The 15,218-nt window shown below is 45.0% G+C and overlaps 1 protein-coding gene across 9 annotated transcripts in view; it reads left to right on the top strand.

Moving 5' to 3' along the window:
* The first annotated feature begins 1,506 nt into the window (after nt 1-1,506).
* Nucleotides 1,507-15,218, top strand: part of cadpsa (Ca2+-dependent activator protein for secretion a) — a 136,105-nt gene continuing 122,393 nt past the window's right edge. For 2 of the 9 annotated variants that reach the window (XM_047332918.1, XM_047332919.1), the window contains exon 1: nt 1,507-2,405. In XM_047332918.1, coding sequence (XP_047188874.1) covers nt 2,055-2,405 — 351 coding nt within the window. In that variant the 5' untranslated portion in view covers nt 1,507-2,054. The remainder of the gene's footprint in view (nt 2,406-15,218) is intronic. The other 7 variants (XM_035631318.2, XM_035631315.2, XM_035631321.2 and 4 more) reach the window with 4 other exon arrangements.

Genomic DNA, 15,218 nt, shown 5'->3' with positions numbered 1-15,218 from the left:
TGCTGTCGTCTTGTGTGAGTTGCTGTCGTCTTGTGTGAGTTGCTGTCGTCTTGAGTGAGTTGCTGTCGTCTTGTGTGAGTTGCTGTCGTCTTGTGTGAGTTGCTGTCGTCTTGAGTGAGTTGCTGTCGTGTTTTGGTGAGTTGTTTTGGTGAGTTGTTGTCGTCTTGTGTGAGTCGCTGTCGTCTTGAGTGATTCGCTGTCGTCTTGTGTGAGTTACTGTCGTCTTGTGTGATTTGCTGTCGTCTTGTGTGAGTCGCTGTCGTCTTGAGTGATTCGCTGTCGTCTTGAGTGAGTCGCTGTCGTCTTGTGTGATTTGCTGTCGTCTTGAGTGATTCGCTGTCGTCTTGAGTGAGTCGCTGTCGTCTTGTGTGAGTTGCTGTCGTCTTGAGTGATTTGCTGTCTTCTTGAGTGATTTGCTGTCGTCTTGTGTGAGTTGCTGTCATCATGAGTGAGTTGCTGTCGTCTTGTGTGAGTTGCTGTCGTCTTGAGTGATTTGCTGTCGTCTTGAGTGATTTGCTGTCGTCTTGAGTGATTTGCTGTCGTCTTGTGTGAGTTGCTGTCATCTTGAGTGAGTTGCTGTCGTCTTGTGTGAGTTGCTGTCGTCTTGAGTGATTTGCTGTCGTCTTGAGTGATTTGCTGTCGTCTTGAGTGAGTTGCTGTCGTCTTGAGTGATTTGCTGTCGTCTTGAGTGAGTTACTGTCGTCTTGTGTGAGTTGCTGTCGTCTTGAGTGAGTTGCTGTCGTCTTGAGTGATTTGCTGTCGTCTTGAGTGATTTGCTGTCGTCTTGAGTGAGTTGCTGTCGTCTTGAGTGATTTGCTGTCGTCTTGAGTGAGTTGCTGTCGTCTTGTGTGAGTTGCTGTCGTCTTGAGTGAGTTGCTGTCGTCTTGAGTGAGTTGCTGTCGTCTTGAGTGAGTTGCTGTCGTCTTGTGTGAGTTGCTGTCGTCTTGTGTGAGTTGCTGTCGTCTTGTGTGAGTTGCTGTCGTCTTGAGTGAGTTGCTGTCGTCTTGTGTGAGTTGCTGTCGTCTTGCGTGAGTTGCTGTCGTGTTTTGGTGAGTTGTTTTGGTGAGTTGTTGTCGTCTTGTGTGAGTCGCTGTCGTCTTGAGTGATTCGCTGTCGTCTTGTGTGATTTGCTGTCGTCTTGAGTGAGTCGCTGTCGTCTTGTGTGAGTCGCTGTCGTCTTGTGTGAGTCGCTGTCGTCTTGTGTGAGTTGCTGTCGTGGTTTGCACTTCAGGGCCCCGTATATGTCCCCTAATCCTAGAGTAGATGAACACGAATATGATACAATGTACGTCAGGGGGTCGTTGAAAGGAGAAGAGGGGTGCCAGGAATAGATACATGTATTCAATATTATTCAGCTCATTATGTTGTAAATAACTGCATGGGTGGACATAAGCCCCTTTTCATGCTTTGAATATTCATTCAGCAAGTCATTTGATTGTACCAGCAGTGGCGCTCTTATTTTGAAAGCCGAGCCCCGTTGATTCCGGTCTGCCGCCGTGTGAATCCCACCTCCTCCTCCTCCGACTGACTCCGCCGGATCATCAGGTGGCTGCTCATCCATTGTGCTCGCAGCCGGGGGATCGGGTTTCAGCACCGCGGTCAGCTCCCAGAGCCCTGCCTCCTCCTCCCGCAGGCCGGCGGCGGAGCCTCGGCGCATCATCGCTCGGTCCCTCTTCTTGTCGTCGCTCCCTCCCCCCCCTGCGACCCCTCCCCCCCCCCCTCAGATGTGCGCCCGTGTTAAATCCCTCCCGTGCGCTCCCGGCTGGCGGAGTTGAAAGATCTGGAAATCACGCCAAGCCAACCCGACAGCAACACATCGATTCTTCCTGTGGGGACCGACTCGTCTGCTGGCAGTTCTTTTTTTTGTCTTTCTTTCTTTCCTTGAGAAGCAACAGTGCGCGCCGCGCATCGGTCCGGCTGCGCGTCTCCACAGCGGCTCCAGCTGGGTCCCCTCCCTCTGCGCTCCGAAGCGTCTTTTATTCCACTTTTGCAGTTTGACTTTTTGCCCCAGGCAGGGCCCTATACACGGCCTCCAGCTCCACAGCGTCAGGAGCATGTTGGACCCGTCTTCCAGCGAGGAGGAAGGGGACGAGGTGCCGGAGGTGGAGCAGAAAGAGGTGGCGGCCCCGAGGAGCGTCGCGGGCGCGCGACTGTCGCCGGGGCGAGCCGCAGACGGCCCCGGCGGCGCGGGGCTCCAGCCCCGGGGCGGCGGCGGCGGCGGCGGCCGGCCCTCCAGCCCCAGCCCGTCGGTGGGCAGCGACAAGGAGAAGGAGGACCTGGAGAAGATGCAGCGGGAGGAGGAGGAGAGGAAGAGGAGACTCCAGCTGTACGTGTTCGTGATGCGCTGTATCGCGTATCCGTTCAACGCCAAGCAGCCCACCGACATGGCGAGGAGGCAGCAGAAGGTAAGACCAGTGTTGGACAGGAGAAGGAGCCCCAAACCTCACACCTGACAGCTGTGATTTACCCCCCCACCACCGACAAGGCTCCTCTCGGATACATGACACCAACTGTTGCTTCCGCAGTCGCACCATGTTGCCGGATGGATGTGGTCGCTTGATCAACCTTATACTTTAAGATGAATCTGAGTTACTCAATGTGTAGCACGCCACACGACGATCCAATGCTCATATTAAATTGCCATGTGGACATTCGACTGTAATGGAAGAGGGCGCAGTCTGAGATGACACTGCACACAAAGCATGATTCAGGTGGCAGTAACTTCACGGGAGCGAATGGGGACTTTCTGATTGAGAACATTCTCACCCAACAGCACCAGAGCTCAAATTGTGCCAGACAAAGCTCTTCAGAAGCCACGACGTGTGTTAATCCGAACAGGCAGGGTCAGCACAATGAGGAGGACGGGCTCAAAGAGAGAGACAGAGTAGTATGTGAATTCATTTTGTTCCCACCCATTCCACTAGCTCTTTATGTATGTGAATTGCCCCCGAGCATAGGAGCATCACTGCTGCTCCTCCCACTAGGCTCAAGCCCAGCATGTGACAAACGGCGGCTCCGCGCGACGTCTTGAGCCTAGGAGTGGAGTGTTCGTGGAACAGCATCGGCTGTGTCCGGTCATGAAGGGATGGGGGGAGCTGCTTCGTAGGGATTAGTTTGGTTGTGTTGTCAGATGTTGTGTTTTAGAGATACACTCTGTGAGTGTGTTGTAGCACTGTTTTTTGCCTCTTTTTCCAGCTCTGTGCACACGTGGTGGTCGACCATGAAGTCCATTCGTTCCTGAGTGAACCTCCATGATGTCTCTGAAACTCTTCCTTGTCTTTTTTTCTCTTGTTGGTACAGAATTTGCCTAAAGTGCACGCTGAACAGTGTGTGGCAGACTTCGGGCAGAACGTACGCACCACGTGCCACAAGTGAAACGTTCCGCGGCGTCATTAACACCAGGAGCATGTCAGCTGTTTAATGCCCAGTGGTTCATTTGAACAAAACATTTCACAAAGTTGGAGACACACCTGGCAGGACAACCTCCTCGCATATTTGTCCCTTTACTTGTCTCGACGTTGCCGCACCACGCCCATATTGTATTGCAATTCATGTGAATGAATATTGTTGCTCTGTGGTAGGCAAGACAAACTTACTACAAAAAAACTACTAGAAACGACTACATTTGGCACTTTTGATCCTGATTAAGACCTTGCACCGGCTGTATTTCTCTTTCCCCCTCTCACTCAGTGCTGTCCCCTCAGTTCGGCTAAATGGCATGAACATGTCGGTATCACTGAAATGAGAGGTCACTTCATCAAAGCTTGAGTTTGACCCACGTCTCATCCTGGTCAGGAGCGGCGTGGTGGTGGAGAGTCAGTTGGCATGTGTTGACCTGCTCACGCAGACCCCGGACAGTCTTGTCTTTATGATTAGTAAAGGGTGTCAGATTACTGGCAAATTCAACTGTTCACCAAGTACATGTGCCTCCTCATTGTGCAAATTGTCACATCATATGCAGTTTAGTTCCTCTCCCCTAGATCCTGCCTTCATCACATACAAATCCATAGTACAAAGAGTGCTGATGGGGGGGGGGGGGGTCCTGTCAGCTGCATGCTATTGTTATTGTGGCATGTCATTATCGACTTCTCTCCCATTGTTTCCTGTAGGCCTTTATACTGTCCACTAACCAAAAGGGAAGAAAGAAAAGGGATGTTTCCTGTCAAGAGTCTCTTAACAAAGGCGGTCCATGGTCAAAATGCTTTTTGGTTGCCAGAAGATTCGCTTGTCAGAGTAGTACAGTTGGCAACTGTAAAGAATTGGCAGCGAGGCTGACTCACCACGTGCTACATCACTGTGAATTCGCCAGGGCAACCTGCCAAGACGTAAAGATCTCACTACGACTGTTCGCCGTTTGCCAAGAAATACTGGCAGCGTGTAAACTCCCGGCGAATCTACCGATTGTCATTCTTACATTCCTGGTTGAGAGATTGTAATACGTTCAATGTCACAACACTTTGCTGGAGTTTTATTTGAAGTTTTGAAGTCCACAGGAAGATTTGATTTGTGATTTTATGAAACAGAAACCATCTCACTGTAGTTATTCATATCCTCTCTCATGCTGCTGGAGTTTAAGACCAGGTCAGTTATCCAATAGAGTCTCTTCTGATTGGCTGACTGTTTCCTGAGTGGTGCATGGGGTTGTAACCTATTTTTTTCATAGCTTGGGATTGATTGGGACTACACACGAGACAGGCAGCGATGTTAAAACTTGTGCTGTAGTTTAGTTTCCTTGTGTTTTTGCTGTTTTCATCTGCCTACTGCTCTGTCAACCGGTGCAACTCTAAAGGTCTGTCCCATTTCCCCCCACTCTGGCCTACCCTTTGGCCCCACCCCTCCGTTCTTCCACTCCACCTGTAGACACCCCACGTTTGATGTGGTATGAAAAGGGTAGATGAACTCTACCCATTGATTTTCAAAAGAAACGGGACACCCTACCCTACCTGGGAACATGCAAAGTGGAGGGGTAGGTCCAAGTGATGGGGAAATGCGACGGACCCTAAGTCTGGGCATGAACTTGTATTCACACAGGGTTGCAGTTGGTTAACTGGACAGACGAACCGAAAACAAGAGCTTGGAGCACAGACATTTCATTCACGAGGGAGGCGGGCGCAATTGGAGTCATTGTAGCACTGACCACAAAAGCAGGAAAACAGAGAAATCCAGTAGGCAAGACAACCAACCGACAAACAAAGGATATCAAAAATAATACGGGAAGTATAGAGTTTAAAAAGTCCAACAATTCAGGGGTCCCTTATGATCGTGAAACATTGGAAGGAAAAGGTTAGAGGTCAGTGGGCATTCGTGAGATCGAAGTCGACTTTAAGCGAGTTGAAGAAAGTCTTGGCAACCCGTTGCACGCCACACAAACACAAATGTAATACTCTCTTGTATCTACTGTGTTTCTATTTTTTGCACTGGCATGTTGTGTTGGCACTTCATGTGAACGGACGTACTGTTCAATTAAACATCCGGATGAGACTGATGAAGTGAGGCAAACAGTGTACACTGTCAGGTAGATATCATCCTCACGTCTACTTGGTCTTTCACACAAAGGGCACCGGTGAGAGCATATCCCCCCCCAGTGCTCACTAAAGGTCTTGTTATTTGCGGCCCCTGCAATCATGTCATTTTGGTGTCATCATGCGGCACTGTATCCACTTCACTGTCTCCATGAGACCCGAACCCCACCCCCGGGAAATGGATGATGGTTTCATGTGCAGTGAGGGATTTCCTTACCACCCTCATTTACGATGTGTGGAACGCTGCATTAACCGACTGTGCTGTCGGCTACAGCCACTTGCCATCTCATCTCCCCAAAGTATAGCATTGTGTAATGTAATACCTTGGTGGGGGAAACTGAACTGTCAAATGTCATACTTCAACATAATGAAAAGTGAAACTACAAACCCTGGCAACAAATCCCAGTAATCGAGTGAGAAAGCTACGAGTCATAATCTCACTTTTGAACCTCACTTCAAAAACATCAATAAGAATGCGTTATATTTTATTTTTTACTTTTAACAAACTATTGTTATGCTTCACTTTTAGCCTCTATGAGAAGAGGACACTGTGTACTGTATTTTTAGACCAGAGAGAGAGAGAGAACACATTACACCGTTTTTAAAATCTCTGAACTGGACGCCTGTCTGCTTCAAAAAATGTTACGTTTGTCACAGTCCCCGAAAAGTATTTCAATGACAGTGCTCCAAATGCACAAGAATCAACCAGCTCCAGAACCTGCTGACTGAACTGAAATGATAGATCAGGCTGCTAACCCTGACATGCCATTTTAAAGGAGCAATCCAAAATACAGGGCAAATTAACAGCACTGTTAAATGAGTGGGTTCGCACCTTTCCCCTCCAAGATCCCTCTCCACCACTCGCACATCCCCAAGGACCCATCTGCCACCACCTCCTCCTGCCAGCTCCTCTGGACGTATTAGTTCAGTTACGTATTAGTCAGAGTACACCTGTTCACCGCCGAGTTTTCAGGTTTTCTGAGCTTTTTTCCACCTTCCAGATGCGCAGGTCATAGCTCCCTAAGCGGTTTAGAATTCATCAAGATTTATCTGATAGAAGAAATGTTGACCCCATCTGGGCAGGGCCTTCTGACCGTTCCGACCTGATTGTGGAGATGATGCTTGCAGAACCAGTGACTTCTCTTAAATCTCTTCTTAAAACCCATTTTTGCAGATTTGCCTTTATGTAATTTCGTCTTTGTTGATCTTTAATCTTTCTATTTATTTATTTATTTCATATTCTATTGCTTTCATGCCATTTAATACATTTTTATTCTATGTTGTTTTTTCATGCTGCACAGTAGTTTATAATACTAAAGAGGGATTTTCAAACTCTGGGTTAGTGCTTGGATGCTGTGATAGAACAAAAGTGTATTGCTGGAGGATGTCGCATTGTGAGAAGGCTGCATTTTGACATGTGTATGTTAATGTCAGTCTAAGCACATTTTACTCTTCTGTATCTCTAGAACATAATGACGTTGTTCCCTTCTTTGCAGGAAATTTGATATAATTATGAATCAATTAATCTACCATGTGCTGTTTTTGTTGACCACATTTCACACACTTTGTTACCAGAAGATCTACTGATATTTAACAGATACGAGTTTTTTGGACTTCAGGTACATGCAGCCAGGATGATGGAAACACTGTAAATCATTTATCCCTTTAAAAAAAAAAAGGAAACGGAGTGTTGCTGATTTTAGAGGGTGAATGAGAAGAAACAACAAAAAACATTTTCATCATAAGTTGAAGCAACCGCTATGAGAGCAGGGAAACACTTTCAAAAGTGAAAGAATGCGAGCCGTTGTAATACACATGAGCGTCACGGTTCAGACACAATGTTAGAACGAGTCTGTGCGTTACGAGAGAATGTGCAGAGGTGGACGGAGAATGAAAGTCTGGTGAAGGTCTCCTCAAACACATTCTCCAGTCAGCTGGGAAGTGGGTGGCATATACTGCACTGGGCTCGAGATGCTGTGGGCTGAAAAGAGATGAGAGATATATCCAGGACTGCCCCTTGTTTGAAAAGGTTCCTTCAATGTCTTTGCAAATTACAGTTATAGTTCCGAACTTTTGTTGCAGGTTAATCTGCTTCAAGAGGCAGGAGCAGGTGCCATAGGTAGGCGGAGCCAGCAACAATGAAGACAACCCTGACATATTATCACCTAACAAAGTTGTTATTGTGGTTGTTCCCTGTTGGTACATCAGAAAAGCCTTTCGAGACCTGTTTGGTTGTGTTTTTTTGTAATATTTTTTGTGAGATTTAATAATCACTCTCTTTTAGCTCTGTTCCTTGTTGTCACCAACTCCTCGGGGGTAGAATCCGGCTCGTTGGTTGCATAATACGTCACCGTGTTCACCTGATAGTCGCGTGGAAACTGCTGCCTGGTGCATCCGGATAAGAGCCATGACACTGAACCCAAACAGTAAAGATGTAAGAGGCGTATGGCATGCAATTCAACTTTTCTCACTCTCACACTTGATTTTAAACCCCGACCAGTGGCGTCACTCGTCCCTCAGTCAGGGTCAGACATCCACGGTTGGGGTCCAGTCAGTTTGGGATCCCTACAGAGTGTGAGCAGTTGTACTCTCTACACACACAGTCACTCTGCTTATGGTTTCACAGCATTTTTTCGATTCAGAAAAAAATCATTGGTAAAAAGTACAAGGACATTTTGACACCAAGGCAAGATATGAAGGTAACTTTTCATTTTAAAAACCTTGGTGCTCGGGGTTAATGTGTGTGCATTTTATAGAACTGGAGATTTGAGACTGCAAATTGATGCTTTCGATGAGGAAGTTCCTGTTCTTTTCAGTTTTTGCGATTAAATGAGGTAAGGGAAGGGCGGCAGTGGTGGTTAGTGGCCCCCCCGTGTCTGCAAGGGTTTAACTCCAGCTTTCTCCCACAGTCCAAAGATATGTAGCTTTTACAGTAGGTTAACTGGAGCCTCTTAATTACCTGTAGGTGTGAATGTGAGTGTGGATGGTTGTTTGTCTCTGTACGTTGGCCCCGTGGTGACTTGTACAGAGCATTCTCTGCCTCTCGCCCAATGTCAGCTGGCTCCTGGCCCCACATGACCCTCAAAGGATAAGTGGTTTAGGTGATCCGATTTCATCATGCATGGTTCTGACCACGCCGTCTTTAATGTGAACATGGTTAAGAATTTGAAGACAAATAGTTTGAGTTCTACAACTCTAGCATTCGTCAGTGCAGGGTTATAGTATGAGATGTAAATGTTGTTAATCAGGGTGCACTCATGGGTGCAGTTGGCGAGGGATTTGAACACTGATGAACTGAACAAGGTTGTTCTTGCCAAGTGAATTGCTGAGACGTGTAAACACCATGCTGTATACCCTCGGTTTATCAAAGTTTGCCTGGAATACAAAAATGAATGCAAACGGTTAGTATCCAAGTTTACGTGAGAACCTATCATTCCAATTTAGATGCGTAGTCACAAGGCTCCCTTAGTCATATTGGTTGTTGTCAAAGATTTGTGCTTTTCTAAGACTACTTGGAGACAACAATATGAAATGTTTCATACCCAGAAATAATCTTCTGGATTAGGTGTTTGCCTATCATTCTGTGTGAAAACACAGTATGTGAGAGTGAATCATCTGTGTTCCCTACTTAATACTGATTCATTGCAACTGGGGCATAGTGCAAGTTCAAGTTTAACTTGTCTTTTTTCAGTCTGACAAAGAAGGCTCCCCTTAGAGAAGATAGTCCTCCGTCTGGCCCAGAGGAATTTAAACATCCAGTCACACCAACAAGTGACGACGGAGTCGATGTTGCCACAATCTTGACGACATAGTGACTATTTGTCTAAGGTGGGTTGTAGCTTTGACATGAGACAAAGTAATTGTTCCAATTTCACACAATACAGTTTAGTCTAATTACCCCTTATAGTGCCAGATGTTATTTGTCTAAACAGCTTAAGAGCACACACTGAGATTTAACTGCTGACACTGGGATTGGTTCCAGATCCCCTGCAACCCGTAAAGGATAAAACAGTATAGATAATGGATGGATGGATGGATACCACTATTTTATACATGACCCTACCCCCTTACCAATCGTCTCCCTAAAACTACTCACCACTGACGGGACTCTGGGGGAAAAATGGATATCTGATGGTAAACCACAACTTTCAGATTTAGTCTCTGAAGACTTAACTCAAACTCACTTTGACATTTGTTTAAGTTTTTAAGTAACACAAATTACAGAGAAACTGGTGGCCAGCTAGCTGGTGGAGACCAAAACAGAGCTCATGGTGGAGTGAATGATGAATTACTGTGCTCACAGTACTCATTGTGTGTCCAAACACACCACTTGAAATTAAGGCTAATGTGAAATAAATGATAAAGGTAGTTTTTTAAAGTCATGAAGGGTTCGAATTCCAATCGCAAGTTTTATGTGTCCTCAGTACTTTGTCTTGGTAAATGGATAGTAAACCCAGGGGAAGACTGTGGCAACCAATAGATTTTGTAAATCCATACCATGAATCAAAGGTAATATTAATAAGCAGTGATAGTTATATTAACACTACATACAGCATTGCTGATTGTCTTTACCATACGTTGACCTGGAACATGATGATGGTTAATCCTTATTAATGTCACATGCATACACATTTACACTTGGAAAAAAAGATCTGGAATAAAATGTTGTATTTCCAAGTGTGTGTAGATTTTTACTTAAACAACTTACATTGTCTGCAAATTATGCACGCTACACAATAAGATGGGACTTCTCTGACTCACACAATCACACATTTCACACCACCGATTGTCTTTCTCAGAGAGTAGAGGAGTAATATAGTTCCCAATGCTCCAGAGTTTAATGCGTTCTTATTGCTTTTCTCTCCTAATCAGGCCCGGGGGATAAGTATGCCCAGCCCAGGTGAGACTCTCGTAGCAGTAACACCATCGGGCCATCTGTTTGCTTGTTTTCTGCACCACAATAGAGGCTTTGATCAATCTGCTCCTCTCTTGTCTACGGATCAACACCTCTTCTTCCCTCACTTAGCATCCTGGTTTATGTCATTTTTTCAAAAAGATCCATTCTCCTTAAAGGGGAATTTAGCATCATTTTAATTGTATCCATCAAACTCTGTTTCTAGTTTGGGAATACTACTTCAGCTGTGTTTCAGGAGGAATAGACGGTCATCCACGAATCAGTCTGCACATGGAAGACCAAAATTGCCTCAAAATTGTGACCGGAAAGCGCTGTAAGCTCTGTATGAATGTGTGTGAATGGGTGTATGTGACCTCTAGTGTAAAGCTTGGAGTGGTCTTTAAGAGTAGAAATGCTATTACTGCATGTGGAAAAGGATGTATGGAGACTTATGTGTCTCCTGAGAGAGAAGAAGTTTGTTATATGTGACAATACTTGAGTCAGTGTCAGTTTCTGTTGGAAGACTTCATGTCTGAAAATTAAAAAAAGTAAGAATTGGCCCACCCCAAATCTCTGCTGCAGGCTAGTATAACATACACACACACACACACACACACACACATATATACATATATATATATATATATATATATATATATATATATATATATATATATATATATATATATATATATATATTTATATCCATCCAAACAGTTAATGTTGGAAGCTACATTGTGGGCAGAAGTTTTTGACTCAAAGAAGAATGTATGGAATAGAAAATATTACATTTCAGGTCTGCTTCATCACCTGCATTCCTTTTCAAAAGATAGAGGTGAAGTCCTAAATTGAAGAAGTTAAAGAAATGTTCCAACAAGTCCTCCAACTCATACGGCCAACTATTTTCAATGTTTTTCATGCATTCCAATACGACCAAATTGACCATTTCCCTAATTAGCGCCTCCACCAGTGACAGGGGGTAGTACAAATACTTTTCGCCTCAGAGCATCGTGGGGTTTTACTTGATTTACCAACGCATGGTTGATGAGCTTGTAAAGGTAAGGGTAATGGTTGGGGTTAGGGTGAATTCTGATTCAGACTTAAATGAACAATTACAACCAGAATCACCACATTGGTAGATAGCAGAGGTTGAAGGATTTGGAGTCCTACTGGGCAGTGGTTGACAATACTCACTCTTTGCAACTTTGCAATATTAAATAGACCAGACTGCATGTGTGTGTCTCTCTGAGTACACGGACTAGGTGGCCGTGGAGGTCAAAGGTCTGAGTAGTACTACAAACAAGATGGGAGGTAAACAAAGAAACTACAAAATCAGCTATGGACTTCCCAGCCTTGCTTGGTCCTTAGGCAGGCTGTCGCTTTGCTGCCTTATGGAAGTTGTAGCAGTCTGCTTCTGGCCGGCCTGCATGGGAGGACAGAGTCCTCAAAGACCAGTGGTTTTCTCCCAGAGGAGAAAGAAGATTTTCCCTCCTTGAAATTAGAGACAGAACGAGAACTTTGCCCCCGGGGAGGCATTCGAAAGATGACCCCGTGGGGTCTGGGACACACAGTGACCAATGGCAGCTGGAGCTTTGAGGAGCTTTACACCCAAGGTGTGATGGAGTGAAGGACCATGAGATTATGAGTTTTCTTAGTCTTTTCCTTAGTCTCTGGAACAAAGGGCCGGATGGTCAAATCCTCCATTTTGTGAGGCACTGCAGAATATAAAAATCCATGAAATACACAAACCTTACAGACTTATCAGGTCTAAGGTACGTCGACTGCTGACCTCTATCGGTCAGAATTATGTCTGCGCTGTTTAAAATGACCACATAAGTCGTAATAAGCTGCTTGAACAAATTACCTATGAAGTTTTTGGTGGAGGACAGTCCCAAATGTTCATGATTTTCTTCATATAGGTGATGTGATGGACTGTGTTATATCTGACACCAACATGGACTGAGAACAACATTGAAAGGGCCGTCTAATCGTATTAAACATTTTCTCTACCTGGAGTCCACTGGTGTCATGTGTCTTTACATTTTGACAAAACAGAGGTTTCTTTCAGACTGTCTGATGCCTTTCTTTTTGGTTTTTGTTGGTTTCACAGAGAAACAAACAGCTGTCTCCCGTTTCAGTCCTCTGATTTGCCGACCCAAGGGGGCCTGGCTATGGAGAGATTTGTAAGTGAGGAAAAGGAGAACTTTGAATTGGATCTGCTGTTGGACAGGGAGTCAGTGAATTTTCTGAAGGACAGGGGTGATGTGGTGATTGGAGCCAGTGTGGGTGAGCAGGCAAACAGCAGAGTTCTTGATGTACAGTTTATTGAGAACTTTTGAGGATATGGCGAATGCTGTTTCACTAATCAGAGTCAGAAATCATTAGTCAATTCTGGATGCAATGAAGGCAATTTGTATTAGAGTTTCAGCAGTAGGTGACGGAGGCGTGTTATATTTTGGAAATACTTGACCTTATTGACACCTTATCTAGAAAAGGGCACAGAGAAGAAACAAGCCATAAAAATACACCTAAAACAATAAAGATATTGCAACTCAGCCCCCCCCCCCCTGCACACACTAGCAAGTTCTCACTGTTTTCACCCACAATATAAGAATATATTATATTTTGAATTAAACCACCAAAAGGTTCACAGTTCATCTGTGTATTTGTGCGTGTGTGTCTGTGTGTATCCATGCTTTGTAGAAACAGATTAATAGTGTCTGCATAATTCATGAGGACAGCATGCATTCTGCTAATAATGATGAAAGTCTTGTCAGATGGCCTGCTGTGTTCATATACAAACGCACACCCACGCAGCTACACACACACAGCACACACACACAGCACACACACAAACATATAACACATGCTTCAATGTACGGGGGTCCTTTGACACATCCACTTACAGAAAGCAACAAGTGTGCTGTAATTAGACTGCGGGTGAGTCATCATACCAATCCAATCTATTGGGACTTTAATATGATATTCATCATTATAGTCTGCAGGGCCACAGGGCAATTAGTATGAAGAGTCCATGGCCTTTTTAGACTGTCAACCAGGACTTCTCCAAAAGCTTTCTTTCTGTGTTGTGTCCCGTTAAAACATCCATTAAGTTTTTACTTTCGTTTTTCAGCAAAAACATCGGTAGATATAGATTTTCGCTGTGAATGACAAGCGTACATTTCTTCCGCAGGCAGGCAGACCGGCGCTTGCTGTGCATCTGGTGCGCTTGAAAGCAGAATGAATGCATGTTTACAGGGTATTATTACAGTATAAAAAAAGTTAGTAATGCCCGATTGGGGTATATTCAACACCAGATGCTTTTCATTCTATACATGTTCTTTCATTAAAAAAGGAGCGGAACAATGGCTTCAACTGTCTTTGCCGGGGCCCGCCCATAAAAATCGAATGCTCCCCGGCCAGTGTGTTTCCTCCGGCGCCAGGACGGGCTTCACTAGACCAACTTGCATTACAACTAACTCCCTGTGATCAGTGAACAAAGTTTCAACATGTAAAGTAGGCAGAATGACCCGCCAAGATTCCATATGTTCCTAGACCACGGTCAGAAATGATGGACTCAAATCACATCATAGTCTGGGGTTAACAGAATAGGTAAGAGTTGTTGCCCTGATATCTTGCTCAGGAGTCCAGACGGCAGGAAACTAGCTGACATCCCCATGCTGTCTGTGACTCTATGTACTGATGACTCCTTGGTATAATCCCTGATCCTTTAGTGCTAGATTAGTGAAATCTATCTAAATCGAAAGCTCAATGCATTGTCTATATGACATTAAAGCTTAACATAAAATGTACATTATTGAATGGGAGAGTATTTTCTGACAGTGGAGACTGCTGGCTGTGGGGAGAAGCTGTCTCCGGTTTAACTTTTGACAGAATATCAGCCAGCAACGGACCATGTGCTTGTGAAGAGTGGGTGGTGTGTTTTGAAGCTGTCTGAATACAGATCATTTCTGTATTCCATACATGCTTAATAGGAAGGATTCAAAAATGTACAAGACACGTGGGTTCGCAGCTTTTCTTTATTTTGGATTTGTACTGACCAACATTTAGAGCATGAGGGAAGAGAGACGTGCGTGTGTGTGTGTGTGTGTGTGTGTGTGTGTGTGTGTGTGTGTGTGTGTGTGTGTGTGTGTGTGTGTGTGTGTGTGTGTGTGTGTGTGTGTGTGTGTGTGTGTGTGTGTGTGTGTGTGTGTGTGTGTGTGTGTGTGTGTGTGTGTGTGTGTGTGTGTGTGTGTGTGTGTGTGTGTGTGTGTGTGTGTGTGTGTGTGTGTGTGTGTGTGTGTGTGTGTGTGTGTGTGTGTGTGTGTGTGTGTGTGGCATTTACCACTACCCCACATTCAATGGAAAGCCGTGTGTGTGTGTGCAAATTGCATTGCCCGCCCTGATGAGTACTTTCTCAAGGCTGTCTGCTGTGCAGTGTGTAATCTGGGATTATGTGTCCGTTTAATGTCACGTCATCACCAGGGATGTCAACCGTTTTCAGGAGGGAAAAAGGGGGTTAGTGCTCACGCTTCATTAGAATCTTACTGTACAGGTCGAATGTTCGTCTCCTGTGCTGTTGCTGTGAATATTTTTCACGGTAGCTCAATAAACACAAATGTGAAATGTTTGATTTCCCCTCTGATCCATGCGTTGTCTGGTGTCCTGAGTAGGGATCTGTCAAAACTGATCAATGACTGAAGCTGAATCCGATTAGAAAGAGTAATGGAAATCACCAGTGCTTTGGTCATTAGCAATTCAATTTCAGGCCGATTAGACTTTTTCTTTTATACCAGTTTAGC

The sequence above is a fragment of the Scophthalmus maximus genome, chromosome 6, assembly GCF_022379125.1.
Source record: "Scophthalmus maximus strain ysfricsl-2021 chromosome 6, ASM2237912v1, whole genome shotgun sequence".
NCBI lineage: Eukaryota > Metazoa > Chordata > Actinopteri > Pleuronectiformes > Scophthalmidae > Scophthalmus > Scophthalmus maximus.
Note: the sequence above shows the minus strand (reverse complement) of the source record. Positions and strands in the feature narration are given on the sequence as shown.